Below are 18,368 nucleotides of genomic sequence, written 5' to 3'. Positions count from 1 at the left end.
CTTTTTTCATCATCAGCACCGAAGATTCAGCAAATTTACACTGACCCGTTTCTCTCTACAGTGGCAGTAGGAAGTTCACTGAGCTGTGCAGTGTGAAGATCGGAGGTGACCGTATCACTGAACAGCTCCCGTGAAGGCATTGTACCAGAGCTCCAGAAGCAGCACAACAACGTCTTGAAGCGTAGAGGCTCGCTAACGGTGCTTCTCCGCGCGAAAGAAAAAGGTGACGGCGGTCGCCAGCTCCAGCGAGTCGTTGACGGTGAACGCCGCTATCGCGAATACTGGAATAGTGCTGTTGTTGTAATGTTCCAGCATAGAAACGTACTGATCTTTGAAGGTGTAAAAGAACTTTTTGTTCACTTGGATAATTTCACTTCTTATCTGGCGGAGCGAAGACGCCTGGAAAAGGTTTTTTGTTTGTTCCTAATATATGATGTCTTATGGAATGAAATCACGAACTGAACTACAAATAACCCACGAATCTTGGGTGGTACTGGTTTTAAGTTGGTAATGCCTAAAGTGGACCGTATATTGTGGGGAAGCGGGTGATTCCGTTCATTTCTCTCTGTATCACTGTGTAAACGGACGACTCCAGAACGCTGTTTGCAAACCCATTCGGACTAATAGCGGGCGGCTGCGGAGCGCAAGGGCTGTGCATTGCAACAGAAGCCGTCGTGAGAAACAGTGTTCCGGGGTGGTCCGTTTACACTGATACAGGGAGAGATGGGCGGAATAACCCTCTCCCGCGTAATCTACCCCGTATAGACATTACCCGCCTGAAATCCATACCACTGCAGATTGGTGAGGTGGTGCCTTTAAACCTACTACGTCAAGGACTGAACAACAACAACACTTCTTTGCAGGTTTGAATCTTCGCAAGCACTACCGACAGTATGCGCACATGCCGGATCTTTATACCGATGGTATGCACCAGCCATTCCAGGTAAAGAAACCCGATTGCTCAGTTTTATTATATTTATATACACTATGTCACAGAACAAACTAAAAATGTGAGCCTTATTATCACCGTAATCTTTTAGAATTCATTTATTGTTGGTGCTGAAGTGGACGGTTCCAAATATGTGAGTCATGCTGTGGCATTGGATGTCCCCATTCCAGGGTTGAATGAGGTTGATTATTTGATTTGCGACGGTTTTCGTAAACGATTAGAAGAAGAACTCTGATTCACTTTATATTCGAACAATGAATTCATAAAAGGTTCAAGTTGCTGGAAAGTTACGCGAATTAACTTGAAAAGTGTAATTAGTTTGTTCATGCCATCCTGTTTCCTCGCTCATGCCATTATCCCCTACACCAGATTGTATGCTCATAATGTTTTGTTCTTATTTTTCCACCAACAATATGTTCTCATAAAATATTGTGGAGACCAATGCATATATGAACAGCAACAGTTCACTATCTCTGGTGAACTGAAACCTAAGCTGCAAAATAAAATGTTGTCGTTGAATCATCTTCATTTCTTTTTCAACCTAGGTCTTTGACATCCAAGAAGAAACGCTTATGAAACGAGATGAAGAACTAGTGGATATTCACCACACACGACTCTCCCTACCAATACCAAGCACGGATCAACGGCTCCCTTTTAAGGTACAGGATGGTGCAATACCACGCTGCCCATGGCATTTTTTTAAAAATGATTTCAGATGTTTTTTTGTAATATGGTATGACTCGAATATCATCTACTTCTTTCAGGCCCACGCCTTCGAACGCTACAATGACATCGATTTGAATTTTGGACAAATCCTACCCAATATCAACCTTCATAACATCAACAGTGATGATGTTGTAGATGAACTCGCTACGAATAGTGCAAATCCGGGACTTGTGGGCTAGAGTTCCGCTCCTCGCTTCGTTATTAGTTGTAAATTCTATCTGTCGTGTAATAATGCAACTCAGCTAATTGATTTCGTGTTGTACATATCATTTGCACCGGATCACCCAATAATAAGGCCACGGCAGAGCTGGTAAACTGGTCTTGGTGTAAAGAGAGAGAACCACTAGCAATATGTTAACATTCAGTGGAAGTATTATATCAGTTCAGTTTCACGATTTCCTCTCCTAAAACAGGACAAATTGATTCCTTAAACCCTAGAAAGAAAGACTTTTCCGCGCTCTGTGGAGAATTCACGCACCACTCGTCTCGCGAGTACGCGGCCAGCCGTCTCCCGTTATTACTGGTGTGGATCGTGGTTTTTCATTCGTTTCTTTCCTAGTGATGGGTTTTACAACCATCATTTAGCGATGCTTACTGTATTTGTGGGTATTATTTACATAATCCTTCGTTTGCCTTGCGTTCGGGGAGCTGTTGTTGATTCTGCTTCGAAATCACACAAAAGATCGGCTGAAAGATAGTTATGACCGAAAGTTTGTGCGTATCGCAGGGTTGTGTGTGAAAGAGAAGTTAGCTGAAAGAAAGAAAGCCTTTTAGTTGAGCTGCTGACTTATACAATGATCTTCCTATTTATTGTAGTGTTATTCATTCCAAGATTTTTTTTGATGTGTTCGTTTCTCGTGTCGAATTGTTTTCTTTGGTTGAATGGAATTCTTCGGTGTATTGGTGCTGCTTTGCAAGCTACAGACATCAAACGGCCCTCACTTTAACTATACGCGACGAAATTCCTCGAAAATGTGAGTCTTGAGCAACTTGTCCAAGCAACTAACGATTTCGCTTAGTTATACTCGCGTCAAAACGGCGTGAAGCACGGCAGCGGCATGCAGTTGTGTAAGCGACGCGGTTGGAATCGAGGTGAGACCATCGCGAACTGCAGAAATGAAGAGAGGTAGCTGGGTCCTCCCTCGATCCTAACTATCCTATCCTCCACCCATAGATGCGATAGGGAGGAGCCGGACCCTCCTCAGGTGAGGGGGTCTAGCGCACGGGGTGCATTTCAAGTAAAAAAGAATACCTTTTTTAACCGTAAAAAAAGTGAAGGGGGTCCCTCCATCAATCGTACAAATGTGAAGGGGTCCTTTCGCCTACCGTCCAGAAGTGAAGGAGGTTTCATTGCTAATCGTCCAAAAACGGAGGGAGTCGGAGCACCGGGACCGACAATCGTAGCTGTGGCTCCACAGCTCGGCTTAGAGCGCAACCGCTAACGCAATTGCACCGTGCTTCATGTCGTTTTGACTCTATTCTATTGTACCAGCAACTGTTTGTTATTTCTACTGTGAACAGAGTATGTTAGCAAAACAAGCAATACACCACCACAACCTAGCAGTAGATCTAAGTAAACAATCAGTCAACAGTTATATGACCGTCAACAGCAATTAGCAATCTTGTGAACCAAAGTTGCCTTTACAAACCACAGGCGAATTCTAAGAGAGAATTCCTATGTGATTTTTACTGATTCTGAGCAAAATAGAACAGGTTCCCTCAGGTGAACCTTGGTCCACACAATAAACTCGTTGCTATTACGTCGGGATCGCTGCGAGGATACTGATGGCATTAAAGCCTATATTCCTAAACACCTATCTGCCCCAAGTACGCTGCGTTTCACCCAAAGAATGAGGCTAGACCAGAAGCAACGTGGAAGTTGCTGCAGTCACATTCCCGTGGGCAAGCGTAAGTTCTGTCGTCTGTTTGGTAGTTATTAAGTGCGCGATTGCGGGCAGCCCAAATGACCATACAATAACGTCTGCAAAAAAAAAACTCGGAAAAATGCTGCAGTAAACATATAAAAAAGGATATTTGCAAAATCACGAAGACATCTTTCGTTCTTTGTTCAATATCTGGATTTTTTGAAAACTTGTTCAGTTACAATGAATAAAGAAGTGGAAGGAAATTCTTGTTGTGGATGGTAAGTACAGTAGACATTTGCTTCTAAAGCGTTGTCCGCTATCGTTTTTATGCTTAGCCATTATGAGTTTTTCTATAATAGGAGTGTTTTTACTTAGGGCACCTTTTTGAAGCATTTGATGCTGTCATGTCTCTTCCACGATCTTTATTTTCTGATTTCCTTAGCCTTTGGATCTCTAACAACAAAAACATTTCTTGTTTAGCCTTCTTTAGTGAAGGAAAGAACATGGATGAAGTGCTGATTATAAGTATGCAGGAGCTTGCACACTGGCATATTTCTTTATCAGTTTGCAGTAATAAGGAATGCACCACCAAAGGTCGTTGAATCAAATATTGTTAATGCACTGAATCGTAAATGAGTGAAAAACCGGAATTCTGAGTTTTCTTGAGTGATTCGATGGGTATGGTAGTCCATTTCTCTGTTCATGTGCTCTTTGGCAACTTCTAGCTTGTTGTCGTTGTTGTTATTTTAACCAAACGCTAATGTTGCTGCAATATTTATGAATTGATAAGTTTTTCATAGCTATGTTTTTGACTTCGTAAGATAGCTAGCCTATCTCAGTTTTTCTTTACATCTCCTTTGCAGTCGGATCTGAACGACCTGGAACTCGGCGCAGTTGGGGGAAGTAGTGCTAACAGATTTCCTCTCGATCCCAACCACTACGTTCCACCACGGCGCTTCGCAGGCAGTGGCTCGCGCGACTGCAGCAAGCTACAGGTCGTTTTGACCTTACTCTCCGTATCAATTGGACTAAAACGAGAAAAATTATGATATATAGTTGTTCAATGAAATTAGTAAGTTGTGTATAATGATATCTGAGAACTGCCTGTTGGTAGAAATGGCATACGAGTGGAATGCGAACATAGAACTTGCGACATTCGGTTTAAACTTGTGGAGGGTTATTAAGCTAAGTGGGCATGCAGATTCAGGAATATTTAAAAGCTACTACTAAAATATGGGAAATTACGATAGAAAATTATGAAAAGACGATACACAGCATAGAACTAGATGTTAAGAAATGACGATAAATCACGACGGCAATTGAGTTAAGGATGAAGAAGTAAGAGGGAAATTGCTGAAAGCTAGCGAGGCACGTAAGCGAAGAGCTCTCGCGTTTTCCATCTTTCCTTTCTTTAAATCTTTTTTCTTTGTAGGGCAGGATAGAGTACATAATGGTTTATGGGGATTATGACTATTGACCACTTAGTAGCAAATGCTGATTTTCCGTACAGTTTTGGCTCTCCTCATATGACCCTTCCAGCAGTGGAGTTTCAGGATATGTGTTTCAAAGAAAAGATAGATATATTTGACGGTATAACCGTACAATCAGCTGATCTCGAACCTCCACAAAAAGAGAAAGATGCGTTTGCTACAATAATATTAGAATCTCTAGATCAGTGGAGAAATAGGAACGTGCAAGGCGTATGGATGAAGGTCGATATAAAGGTACATGCGTGTTTCTATTTTCCCATTGAAGGCATCCCCAAGGAATCTGGGGTGATGCGGGTTTTTAGGTGGGTTATGCCTATACGTGGTCGTAGATTGTGGGGAAGAGGGTGATTCCCTGTACCGTCAATTTCTTCTTAATTTCAGTAAAAAACAGCCCGGAAGATGCGGCTTCGAGCGTTATTTTCGCTATTTTATACAACGAGTTCGATTGGAGCGCGCCAGCCTTGTGCAGGCGCTCATCTTCCGGGCCGTTGTTTACGGCAATTAGGAAGAAGTGGACGGAATCACCCTCCTCCCTATAATTTACGACCCCGTATAGGCATAACCCACCTGATACCCGCTCCACCCGAGATTCGTGGGGTGATGTCTTTAATGGGAGCGTATCACAAAATTGACCTAGTACGGAAACTCCAAGGAAATAGTAGAGCTGATTGTAGATTATGGAAACTAGCGTGGAAGCACGTTTGTTCCTACGAGTTACGTTAAAAAAGGTCCCCTTGTACACGCTTCAGTCCATTAAGTAGCCTATGCATCGGTTCGGAGCCACGTTCACTTTTGTGATCTACAGCCCGAATTATACGGTTTCCTTGGAGTTTACGTACTATCTCAATTTTGTGATTCGCTCCTTTTAAAGGCAGCATACCGCGAATCTGATGTGGTGAAGGAACCCGCGGGAAAGTCTAGACTTAGGGTTGTAGATTGATGGATCAGGGGTGCTTCCGCTCAACTCCCTGATCGTCGAAAGAGACGGCGTGGAAGACGAAGTTCTTAAGACGATTTCAGTTGCAACACGACACCCTTGCGCAAGCGCCGGATCCACGTGCTATCGGTCGAAAATTAGGGATGTCGTCTTATCATCATATTCATGTAAAACCAATGAATAGGCTGCTGAAGGGGACCGGAACGTGTGCATAGAGGAGTGTTGGAGTGTTCTTCCGTATCTCGTGATAACCAGCGTGGTTCTCACGCCGTTTCTTACGACGATCAGAGAGAGAGAGAGAGAGAGAGATGAGCGGAACCACCCCGTGATTCCGCAATCTAGAACTCTAACTCTAGATTTTCCCGTGGATTCCTTCACCACGTCAGACACGTGGTATGTTGCCTTTAATTTGTTGGTGATTCGAAAATGTAGTTTTGGTCTCTGAAAATGTGATCGAAGGTTACAACGTTTTAGGATAGTCACATTATTCCAGTGTTGGTGGAAAATGGTTTTGTGTTCCATCATACGCAGCCCAATTTTGTAATGATGACGAAATGGCTGCCTGACACACCGTCGACTCTGCCTAGGTTTATTCCATTAATTTATTAATTGATTAATTAGTTAGCCGTGTTATCTTCTTGTATTTGTTTATCTGGGGTTATAGATACGCCCACACAATGATTGGTGTTGGCGGACTAGTCATAGATCACGAAGGACGAGTGCTTCTAATGAAGGAAAGACGAGGGTATAAGTCTGATGGTGCATTATTATAATAAAAGAAACCTTTCTCTACAAATGTTTAGCTACTACCTTGGTTGGAAGTTCCCAGGAGGAGCATCCGACCCCAACGAGACAATTTTTGACACAGCAGCCCGGGAAGTGCTGGAAGAGACTGGAGTACAAGCGACAGGAAAGGCGCTGTTGTGTTTCAGGCGAGTAATCAGAGCAGTTCGAAGATAGATCCGTAATTTACGGTTCAATAATACAACCATTGTCGTGGTTTTTATAGCACCGTCTTACAACATTCTCTCTGTGGAATTTTCCTTTTAACGTTGCGTAAAATTGATCTTTGTATTATATTTAGACAAATTAACGTATCTCAATACGAAAATGTCGGAGACTTGTACTTCATATGTTTGATGGACGCTGTCGATCCCGAAATTAAGCCATCCCCTAACGAAACTGCTGACTGCCGGTGGTTTACGAGGTCCGAATATAAGATTTTTTTTTTAAATTGTGATTTTCGAAGTTCTGGTTCCTAGGGATGAGCTGGAGGCTCTACCGATGGCGGAGTTCCTTGAATTTCATCGTGAAATTCTGCGGAGGTACGATATGTGGAAGAAAACAGGACGAAGAGGATGCCACATTGCTTCTTGTCAGTTTACTACTAGGAAGTGTAAAATGTTCTGGATTGATTAATGTGAAACAATGATATGACTTATAAGCATTTGCTCTGTTTATATAATGTTACACCTGTGGTGTTTTTGCTCGAGAATGGTTAGACTATTCGGAATTGATCAAATTTTAATATAATTTCGAATGTTACTGTTAGAGTTCGGGGAAAAACATCAAATTACAGCATTAAAGGAGATCTCATGCCTAACAAAAACCAGTCACAGATCGAAATAAATTTCATCCATCTCGAGAATTTGTCTACTTCAAGAAAATCTTTGAATGTATGGAAAAAAAGCAAGAATGAAGACTTAGACAAAATCAGACTCTGCAGACATTAAAGGCATCACGAATCTGGCGTGGTGGAGTTTCGTTGGAGTATATCTACATCGTATCGGGTCATAGATTATGTGCACAGGGATGGTTCCGCTCAGCTCTCTCTCTGTATTACTGTAAACAGACGGCTCCGGAACGCTATTTCTTACGACGTCCTCTATTGCAACGCTCCACCTTCGCGCCTCGCCCCAGCCTGCAATTCTTAGAATGAAATGAATCGCCTTTCGCGGCGTACAAATGGATTTTGGACGAATCCCAGGCGAAAACGCCGGGCGCAAAGGTGGCGTGTTGCAGTAGAGGACGTCGTAAGAAACAGCGTTCCGGAGCCGTCTGTTTACAGCTATACAGGGAGAAGTGAGCGGAACCACCCTTGTATCCATAATCTACGACCTGATATAGGCATACTCCAATAGAATTTCATACCATGCCAGATTCCTACAGTGATCCCTTTAAGTACTGTTTTCGATCTTGTACTATTTCACCCGGCAAGTTCACGTTTAAGGACAGGCGGGGCATTCTCGTGATGTTTTATTAGCGTTTCGAGAAACTGAAGTTCTTTACAATTCCCGCGTTTCTATGTACATCCAATTCAACTTTTACTGACTGAGTCATTGGCAGCTTCAGCTGGTCTCATTCTTTTTTCATACAATGCGAGTTCTGCACTTGCTGTGAAGTATTGCTTTCATCTGTGAAATATCTCCGTTTGAGTGCAACGAAGGAAAAATTATTTCTTAAACTACATCTTCGATTATATACTGCATGTTGACGGTAATACTGAAAAATTCCATGAGTGTGCGATTATCAAAATTTGCTTGATTTGATTTTTTTCTTTTGAATTGGAAATTTTGGTGGTTTAGGTCCACTTTCTTTGTGCAGACTTCCTTGTTCTGGAGGTTCTACATTTAGCAAGCTTGTGGAAGGTGACCTAACGGGATGTGACACTTTTTCTGGCATTATCTAGGCGATGTGCAGGCATAAGGAACAACGTAATAACTTCTGAGCAGACGCTGGCTACGCGAACGTGTGTGAATTTGTCCCAACATTTGAGCTTATGTCCAAGGCGCAATGGCACACAACTCTACATTGGACTACATCACCAACGAAGAGAGCTTCATTTCCTTTCCTCGCATTCGTCGCAAGTTAAAGAAAAAAAGACGTTTTGGGAAAGACAGTAGGGATGTGGAGGTAGGCATTTCTTTCCAGCCACATTTTCGTCTACTATAGTCATTCATCGGCAGATTACGACTAAGTAGCACCCTTAGACGCGGGTACAGAAAACAATAAGGAAACCGCATATTACGTTAATGGGGAACAACAGAATAGTTATTTCTGTTGTGCGGAGGACTCAAAATGGAAAGCCTGCCTATTATTATGTGATATCCAGTGAGACCTTTTGACGATGCTACAATCCTATTTTGATGAATAAGCCTATCAAGACCAAAGGAGAAAGAATGGAAATGCCTCGTTTCCAATGTTATCCGAAAATTGGGCAGTCAGTGTTTGTTTGTGGATATCGGTTCAAGACGTCCCAGACATATGAACGAAAAAAGCAACTCAATCCATGGAAAAAAAGGAAAGAGGAAAAAACCGCGATGCTGAAGGGAAATAAAAAGTCTGTAGAGGTTATGACAAAACCAGTGAAGTTCACTTCAAAAGCAACAACATGAAGAGGAAGAAGTCGACCACTGCTATCTTCGACTGGAACGGAAAACTTCCAGAAGTCGAGAACTAAGGCGCTGTTCCCGCTGTCTTCAGATCACCGGATTTCTATTCCAGTCTCACCACTATGGGTCCCGTGTCTTTTTCTTTCCAACTTCGCAAAAGTTCTTTTCAAGTCCCGTTTCTACGATTATTTGGATCTGCAGTTTCGTGTAGTTGGTTTTTTTTTTGTTTTCGAGAGTTAGCTGCTTCTCATAGAATTAGAAGCGCCATTAGTTTTTTGTTTCCCACCACGATTTCCCCTGTATTGATTATTTCATATCAGATTTTCTTGAGCAGGAGATCATAGAGTAATTATGTCGCACTAGTTGTATTTCATTGTGCCAATTTGGATACATCAGTTTGATGTCATCCTTCGATTTCAGGTATGTCCCTGATCACAACTTTGCTTGATGGGACACTTTGCAATAGATTCGAATGCCAAATTGCCCAGGAATGGGCAGTGTCGAGAGCGAAAGAGCATCAGGACACGCTGCTTGTCCGAATCAAGTAGACTTCACCCAATAGTAATCTCTATTCGGATGATCTCACTGTATCACCTGTGCCCTCGCTGTTCATCGATTTGCTCGAGCGGGCACCAGTAATACTTTCATTTGTTCCGATCGCGCAAACTGTTGCCCAGTGGCATCTCATCTTGCGAAGGACTCGAAGAGCGTCGCACTTTTCTTTGAAGGACTTCGTAAAGAGGTCTGGCCAGTCGGTGGTCTTCATGCGGTGCGTTTGATGTCGCGTGGTATCCAGTCGCTTACGGCTCTGGTCCAACGATTGTCGTTGAAACCCATCACGTGCGCGGCCCACCTAATTTTGCTTTCCTTGCGGCGGCATCTATGCGGCAACGTCTCTGATCTTCGATTGGTGACGTAGGAGTGAACTTCTTTCAATTGCGTAAAGTGGGTTACTCCTAGCATCACCTCTTCAATTCCGCGTTCTATGATGCTGATCGCATTTTCCTCCTGCTTGCAAAACGCCCATGTTTTTGAAGCGTAAGTCAAAGCAGAAAGAACGGTGGTGTTGAATATGTGAGCAGGGAGCCGGATGTTCTTAGTCCTCTTCACTACATCCTTGATGCTTTTCGGTGCTCCCCAAGCTGCTCGTTTCCTTCTGCCCGGCTTGGGGGTCAGGACGTTTTTCGTGTCAGGTTCTCGACCTACATATACAGATCCGAATATATTTCTCCCGCTAAGCGTGAATGGGGCATCAGGAGCCCTTCCGTCCCTCATAAACATCGTCTTTTCTAGGTTCAGCTGAAGACCGATCTTTCTACACTTTTCATCAAACTCGGCTAGCATCCGTTCCGTCTGATTGATGTTTTATGTTGTAAGAGCGATGCTATCAGCAAAACGTAGATAGTGTAAATGTCAGCCGTCAACTTTCACTCCCATGTTATCCAGTTCCAATCCTCGCATCGCGTTCTCGAGAGTGGCACTGAATATTTTAGGTGAAATTTTGTCACCCTGGCGGGCTCCTCTCACGTCTCTCACGTCGATTATGACATCCATGTTCTTTGGGAGAATTTTGGTCGTGAAGTTGGTATACAACTCACGAGGTATCTTTATGTATGGAGTAGGGACGCTCCGGTTGTCCAAGGCCTCCATGACCGCTACGGTCTCAACTGTACCAAAAACTTTCTTCAAATCGATCAAAGTGAGACTCAGCAGCACCTTGTACTCTCGCGATACTTTTATGAGTTTTGAAAAGTGATCAAGTGTCAGTATATGTTGTCAATGGTACTGAACCCTTTTCGAAACTCTCCTTGACCACATGGCTGTCCTTCATCTAATGTTCTTTCTACCTTGTTTAGGATTACTCTTGTGAAGAGCTTGTAGATGACAGACAGTAAGCAGATTGGGCGACAGTTACCGATGTCTCGTGGGTCTCCCTTCTTATACAACAGTACGGTCTTGCTGGTTTTCCATTGTTTAGGAACCTTGCGTTCCGACAGATAACGAGTGAAGAACCTTGTCAATGTCTTGATGAGGACTGAAGGTAGGTACTCCAGATGTTCAGACTTGATTCTGTCGGGATCGGTGCAGTACGATTCTTCACGGACATGATGGCGTGTTGGACTTCGGAAGGGAGGAGCTTTGGAATGACATGTCCATTTTCCCTCAGATGGTGAGGAGGCAAGTAGACGTGGCTGTCGAAGAGATCCGAGTAGAAGTCGTGAATGACCTTTCCCATCCCCCTTCTTCGATGCTCTAATTGTTCCATCTGGGGTCCGGAGAGCAGTCATTGTTTTACTATTGGCGAAGTTCCGACGGGCGTTGCGAATGTTCTGGCCCGCCTCTGCAGCTTCAGCCAGCACTTCTGCTCTTCTCTCTTTGAGGTCTTCCTTTATCGCCTCTCTGCAAAACATTGCGAGCTCGGATGTGAGTTCTTGGTTGCGTGCCTCTCGTGCAGCTCCTTGCTGACGTATCAACTCTTAGAGTTCTCGGAGACAGGCGTCTGTTGGTAGTTTTGAAACTCTTCGTTTTCCTCGTACAGTCGTGAAGATGTTCTACAAGTCGTTCACATTCGTCGTGGTTGTCGTACATGACGGTATCTTTCCAGAAGCCGACAAACGAAGCGAAGTGTTCTCGGCCGATGATGGTTCTAATAGTTCGCTATGTTAAATTCGCGGCTTTTTCTCCTCTTCGAGTGAAAGAAAATCTTCATCGAAGAAGGCGATGGTCCGATCCCGTATAAAAGTTTGGAACAACAGCGACATCCGTCAAGCAAAAGTTTTACTGACGGTGATATGGTCAATTTCATTATGATACCTTCCATCGGGTGGCTCCCACGTCCAGAGTAGAGAAGAGGGACTTTCCGCTACTCCTGGAATTGCGAGTTCCCATGGATGGGTTTAGTCGTCATGGTGAACTCGGAAAGCCCCTCTCCTTGTTCATTCCATTAGAAGCCGTGGGTTCCGATGTGAAGTTCTCCAGGCGTTCTTCTGGGGCCAATTTTGGCGTTGAAATCACCAATTATGGCCTTGTAGAAGGTATGATCTTTTCTGTAGAACTTGTCCAAGTCCGTATAGAAAGCTTCGACTTCTTCGTAGCTTCATATTGGAGCGTAAACGACGAAGAATGTCAAAGCTGGTGTTGAACCAGATCTTCTCATCCATAAACGTCCGAGTCGGGATATATGTTGTTCGAAAGAGTGGATGTTTACTGCTATATTCGTGTTGACGAGGACACCAACTCCACCAGCTCCTTTACTGTCGCATGTTCCTAAGAACAGTTGTTCCCCAGTGTCATGCACGGCATTTAGTGGGTGGCGTCGCCTATTCTCGGTCAGTCCGATGACGTCGTACTTAAACTTCCTGGCTTGCATCATCAGATCTTTAGTGGCCGCATCCGATGCAAGCGTTCGGGCGTTATAAGCACAGATCGTCATCCTACTCCTTTTCCGTTTCAGTACCGTACATGACTGCTGCAACCCCGTCTTTCGCGGCGCTACCGTACCAGTTTTCCTCCGGAATCAGGAGACTATTTTCTATTACTGTGTTTTGCATATGAATTAAAAATTCATGGGCAGGTTGCAAACCTCCAGTCCCATGGGTTTTAGGAGAACGTTGCGCTCTCCTCTCCTCTCCGCTCTCGCTCCTGGACAGGTGTTATTTGTAGGAGGCGACTCCAAACCACCTCCCTTGCACCCAGCCCCAGCCACTTGATTCCAAGCCTTCGGCCGGACCGACGGGCGGGATACGCTAGTACTATGAGCCGATCCTGGCACAACATAAACAGGGAGTCCATCTCCTGAATCCACCTGCGTTTCAGGGCAGTTACAGGATCGCTTTTGGTTAACCCCCTATCCGCCACCTGTGGACGCGCCATGTAGCCTCGCGACTAACCGGTTGTGATCCATCTGATGAGGGAGATCTGTGGTCGGATGATCTCACTTTTCGAAAATTCCCCCTAGCATACTAGTTTTTGCTCTGCTGGAGACCCACAACAATCGAATGTCGAAGAATGATTTTTCATACCAGTAAAATTTGGGATGTTGTTATACTTGCAGACGATCATAAAGAGCACATACATAGCTGTTGATCCTGTGATCCAGATCTACTTTGGAAGCATTACGTTGAACCAGAAGCTCTGACAATATATTCTGGTGATGTTTCAGAACGGTTGCGAAACATGAAGAACGTACTAGTTATTTTATAGTGATTTGAAATTTGCGTCGAAAGACAATGAATGGGAATTGGTGGATTACCAAATGCATGTGTAGTACTGCATCGGTAGATCTGTTGTAACGGTAGAGATTATGAATTGTATCAGTCACAATCAGTGAGAAATTGTTATAATATCAGGAAATTGCTTTGATTATCGACTAAAAATTATTTATCAGTCGGAGCTGTGTATGCGAGTTAGATTGTCGTCTTCGATGGCCATGCTTGTATCGAACGCATTCGGGAATTCAAGTGCACCAAATAAGAGTGCATGAGACATTATTTTTACACTGTTACTTGCGGTTTTCATTAACAACTATCTGTTTGGCTACGCTGATCTTATGTGCACTCCCACAGTCTGGACACTACGTTGTGTTGAAGTCGAGTGATCCGTTTTGTCCAAACTTTTGCGGTATCTCTTTGTTGCACTACATGAAACACATACCGATGCCGATGAGCAGATAAGAGGTTGCGCGACAACTGTGAAGAAAAACTGTGATCACCTGGTGGAGGAATCTCGCACTGCGTGATCTAGAAGCCTTCTTGTATAAATATCAGATGTACGACCATCCACATCCAAATAACCACATCCACAATGATGACGAGCAACTGTTTCTAAAGGGGAATTATGATAATGTGTCTGCAAGCGTCAGATAATCTTTCGCGCACTGTTATTCAGTTTTCAGACCTCAGGTTCTCTGCATCTGCTCAAGGTGGCCCTCTTTCATCTTTCCTCAATGAGACTATTTTCACGCCGACAGAAAACCAGGAAAGTTTGTCCGTCTAGCTGACTACAAGAATCAATGCGCAGCTGCCGCTGCTTGCAATTAGCCAGGTTTATTTTATCGTTTAAAGTGAGAAGTGGGGTGTAGAACAAGGGATAGTATTGGGACTATTGTATTGAATTCCGGCACCGATAACATCTTACACGCAGAAAACGGTCAAGTGGTGTGATTTGTGCATATGCTCTTGCCTGTCGACTCATGGCATCTGGGTCGATCCCACGTACGCTAGCGATGTTGTGATCTTAACGGAGAACAACGCGAAACTCTAACTTCTTACGATTTTTTTTGAAATCGAAAATAGACTCTGCCTCATTCCTTAGTGTGAACACGTGCGGGCTTCTACGATACCTCCAATGACTATCAGAGTAGACGATTGAACTGGTAGATGAGTATTTTATGTGAGTTGTAAACTAGAGAACATCTTTAGCGAGGAGAACGATACACAACAATATGTATTTGAAGGCAGCGTCAGCTCAAGTGGCAGCTCATCTTTCCTAGTCGTCGTAAAGAACGACGTGAAAGACACTACTTTTTACCAACCTTGTGCACGCGACGCATCTAAGTGCGAGCGGTCGAGGATTAGTGATGTCGTCTCACCAGTCTATTCAAGTGAAACTAATGAATAGGTTGCTGGAAGGGTGTGGGGCGTGGCGCACGTGTACATAAGCCAGGACGAACATTTTCACGCGAAAATTACACAAACATATTTAGGCGGAAAAGTAGTTACACAACGTAACATAACGTGTAGTGGGACCAAAACGACATGCAGCACGTACGCAATTGCGTACGCGGCTTCTCTCTAGGCGCTTCGGTGGAGCGTAGCGACTAGTAGCGTGGCAAAACCCTTGCTGGAACCAATCAACGCTACAGTTTGCAACGGTCCCAACTTGGTCCCAGCTGCTGCCTCAACCGCGTCGTTTCAAGCGTGTAAGCCAATGCTCCGCAACTACACTCGTGATTCATGTCGTTTTGACCCGGCTATAGTTTCAGGCAAATGAAATTTTTGAGGGGTTGTAAACTGACGAAGGAAGGCCAAGGAAATGCTGCTGCCGAGTGACTTCAGCCGAGCCTCTTGAAATGAGGTGATGCTGTCGCACAGTATGTATAGCGGCTGCTAAGAGACCAACCGAGTGACTTCAGCCGAGCCTCTTGAAATGAGGTGATGCTGTCGCACAGTATGTATAGCGGCTGCTAAGAGACCAAGTTTTTTTTGGTTCCTTTCCGGAACAGACCAAAACGGTTGTTCGGTTAATTTTTGTGACCTTAATACTGACAACAAAGATGAATAGACGAAAATAGGAGACCCTTTCTGACACAACTGCTAGACTATTATAAGCTACAGTCTATATTCACAATTCCTCGTTCACTTTTTCCATCATCAGCGCCGAGGATACAGCAAACGTACACTGACCCGTTTGGTATAGTCCCTCTTTCTACGGTCCCAACTCGGTTCCAGCTGCCTCCACCGCGCCGTTTCAAGCGCGTGCGCAAATGTATCGCAACTACACTCGGGATTCAAGTCGGTTTGACCCGTCTATTAAGCATCAATGTAATTTCCATTCGCTAAAACTGACCGCGGAACACTATTTTGTTTTTTGGATTCGGGTGGTCCCGTTGTCACCAGTAGGAATAACATGGAATCACCATCCAATCCGATATTACTTGCACTTGTTCCCTTGCACTTGCTCCTGGCAAGGCTTTCTCTTAGGTTCGTCTTTGTTAGACCTGAAGTCTTAGGTGCGTTCTTTGTTAGACGTTCTTGCTCCCACCGGATGTATGGTTATACTACAAAATGACATCGAGCTCTGTGCAGTTGCTAAACGGCTGCCTTCGAAGCGGTGCGGTATAGCGAATTAGTGTGTTCGAAGAACTCTAGCTAGCACACTCATTGCTGCAGCTCACGATGATCCCACCTCTACCCCAATCGCTAACGCGACCGCCTCGCTTCGAGCCAAGCCAAGTGCACCAAGCTTCACTTCGTTTTGACTCGACTACAGTATGTCTCAGAGTGCTCGATGCGACACGACATTGGGTCGGCATCACCATCCACATCCGGTTACCCTCAGAATGACACTTTGGTAGGTTCAGCAACTTGGACTTCTAAGACCTTTTTCCCGGAAAAAAAGTTTATGTCAGGGACAAGATTTGCTATGAAAGAGTTTGTTGCAAGAGGCAGGTCCTCTGGTGTCGGTTAAAATGTGGTTTGGGGGGAGCGGGCACTCTGATGTTGCACGATCGAACTGTGCTCGCGTGCTCGTTTTGTAGTAGCGAAGGCGCAAAAACGTCCACAGAGCACAGAAAGCATTCTTAACTATCGAATATCTTTCTCATTTGACCATTTGAGAAGCATTTGAGAAGTCATCAATCGAAAGCTCATCACTGGAAGTGAATAGCTAAGTCAGTCGAGGCCCTAAACCCCAAGCATAAGTCTTGGAAGATCCACGACATTTGGGCTTAAGCCATATTATAAAAAGAAGGCAGAGATGGAATTACCACTGTTTTATGTTTACAAACCTTCCTAACAAACTTATCAGAATTGATTAGCTAAGTTATATCATGTATTACTTCAAAAGAAAAAAAAGAAGCGAAAATGGTCCCCATAAAGTCAAAGTAAAAAAAGCCAAAAAAAAAAGAAAGAAAAAGGAAACCAATCCATGATTACCAAACATGCATGTAACGACTTCTAATCACACACTTTCGATTTATATGTATTCGCAACAAAGTGCTCCTTACGGGGATGACTTTACGGGGATTTCCACAAATTGGAATTACGTGGAGTCTGCAAGCAGCCACTATGCAAATGAAACAGCGTAACGACGAGAACGGTTTCCGTGTTCTTAGGACGTTTTTGCGCCTTTTTTGCTCCATGAAAGTTTTTGCCATCTGGGTGCAGGTCGAGTACGCGCCTCATTACAGTGAGGACAAAGTTCGATCCTGTCACGTCAGAGTCCTACTTCCAGCCACATTTTAGCAGTGGAATCGAATGTAAAGATTTCATGTGGCGTGGATGAGTTACTGAGAAGCTCTAGTGTCCGTAGTTCTCGTGTCCAACTTGGAATTACGGGTAATAATGCGTTAGAAGAACATACACACTATGTGTCAGTAATTTTAGGTGCATATCAAACAGTCGATTCTGCGAATTTTACCCAACGCCGCGGTTCGTAGTCCATCAAGTACGGAGTAAACGCCCATATGATTTATTGATCAACGATTTTTTGAGACATTCACACGTGCATGAGTCAATATCAATCCACCTGTAATTGTAGATTAGTTGATGTCTCGTTATCCCCGATGTTTGCAAACTGATCATTAAGTTTCTTTTTTTGCGATGCTCATCTGGCAAAAATTATACTTTTGGATAGGACTGAAAATCCTTGCCCAAGAAATTAAATAGTGAATTAAAGTATGAACTTTTCAGTTAAAAACCCCATTCACTCCAAATGTTAACTGGGTCTTCCAAGGATTTAATTTAGGCAGTGCTTTTAGACATAGTATCATTGCCGAGGATTTACTGTATTGGTCCATCTGCTTCTGCCCGCGGCACAACCAACTCTAAACAGGAACTCAAACTCATATTTGGAATCATCTAAAGAAATGAAAAAAAAAACTTCATTGAACCCCGTCCACAAAGCCACCATCTATTAGCAAAGGAGATCGTAGGAAATTCTATGTAGAATTCAAACGCAGTGAGAACGTGAGTGTTTAAGAAAATGACAAATGAGAAAAATAAAATTTCCCAGAAGAGTTAGAAATGCCGAGTGCCGGGGCTTTGGTAAGACAAAGAATTTAAAGTAAATTCCAGTAAATTGGTAAAATCGAATAAAATAAACAAATAGGCAAATAATAATCATTACGAGTAACTAGCATAGGTTGCGAACTGGTTTGCCACATAGTGAATCTGTGTACTTCCAACAAATTGTTCCACAGATAAAATAGAAAACTAAAATAAACAAATAGGCAAATAATAATCATTACGAGTAACTAGCATAGGTTGCGAACTGGTTTGCCACATAGTG

At 43.6% G+C, this 18,368-nt stretch overlaps 4 protein-coding genes across 9 annotated transcripts; 1 reads left to right on the top strand and 3 right to left on the bottom strand.

Annotated features, from left to right (window-relative positions):
• Positions 1–901: 901 nt before the first annotated feature.
• RB195_005701 (uncharacterized protein) lies at positions 902–9,907 on the top strand (the record flags this gene model as incomplete). Of its 6 annotated transcripts, none has more annotated exons than XM_064178367.1 (12): positions 902–943; positions 1,041–1,082; positions 1,495–1,608; positions 1,714–1,845; positions 4,404–4,535; positions 5,094–5,264; positions 6,442–6,554; positions 6,632–6,712; positions 6,771–6,899; positions 7,052–7,174; positions 7,230–7,342; positions 9,780–9,907. In XM_064178367.1, 12 exons carry the CDS (start codon positions 902–904, stop codon positions 9,905–9,907), a joined length of 1,320 nt encoding a protein of 439 aa, XP_064035417.1. The 6 variants fall into 6 exon arrangements, with proteins under 6 accessions (XP_064035417.1, XP_064035418.1, XP_013302199.1 ...); XM_064178366.1 differs by having other exon boundaries at positions 1,041–1,130; XM_064178368.1 differs by lacking the exons at positions 902–943; positions 1,041–1,082; positions 1,495–1,608; positions 1,714–1,845; positions 4,404–4,535 and having other exon boundaries at positions 5,243–5,264; positions 6,461–6,554.
• A 214-nt stretch (positions 9,908–10,121) lies between these two features.
• On the bottom strand, positions 10,122–10,703 carry RB195_005700 (uncharacterized protein; the record flags this gene model as incomplete). The annotated part of the gene is made up of 1 exon (XM_064178363.1): positions 10,122–10,703. One exon carries the CDS (start codon positions 10,701–10,703, stop codon positions 10,122–10,124), a length of 582 nt encoding a protein of 193 aa, XP_064035416.1.
• A 419-nt stretch (positions 10,704–11,122) lies between these two features.
• Positions 11,123–11,770, bottom strand: RB195_005699 (uncharacterized protein; the record flags this gene model as incomplete). Its single annotated transcript, XM_064178362.1, has 1 exon — positions 11,123–11,770. The coding sequence occupies one exon, from the start codon at positions 11,768–11,770 to the stop codon at positions 11,123–11,125; it is 648 nt and encodes a 215-aa protein (XP_064035415.1).
• A 686-nt stretch (positions 11,771–12,456) lies between these two features.
• Positions 12,457–12,792, bottom strand: RB195_005698 (uncharacterized protein; the record flags this gene model as incomplete). The annotated part of the gene is made up of 1 exon (XM_013446747.2): positions 12,457–12,792. The coding sequence occupies one exon, from the start codon at positions 12,790–12,792 to the stop codon at positions 12,457–12,459; it is 336 nt and encodes a 111-aa protein (XP_013302201.2).
• Between the last annotated feature and the right edge of the window lie 5,576 nt (positions 12,793–18,368).

The sequence above is a fragment of the Necator americanus genome, chromosome I (assembly GCF_031761385.1).
Source record: "Necator americanus strain Aroian chromosome I, whole genome shotgun sequence".
Taxonomy (NCBI): domain Eukaryota; kingdom Metazoa; phylum Nematoda; class Chromadorea; order Rhabditida; family Ancylostomatidae; genus Necator; species Necator americanus.
This window is presented reverse-complemented; position numbering and strand designations above follow the sequence as displayed.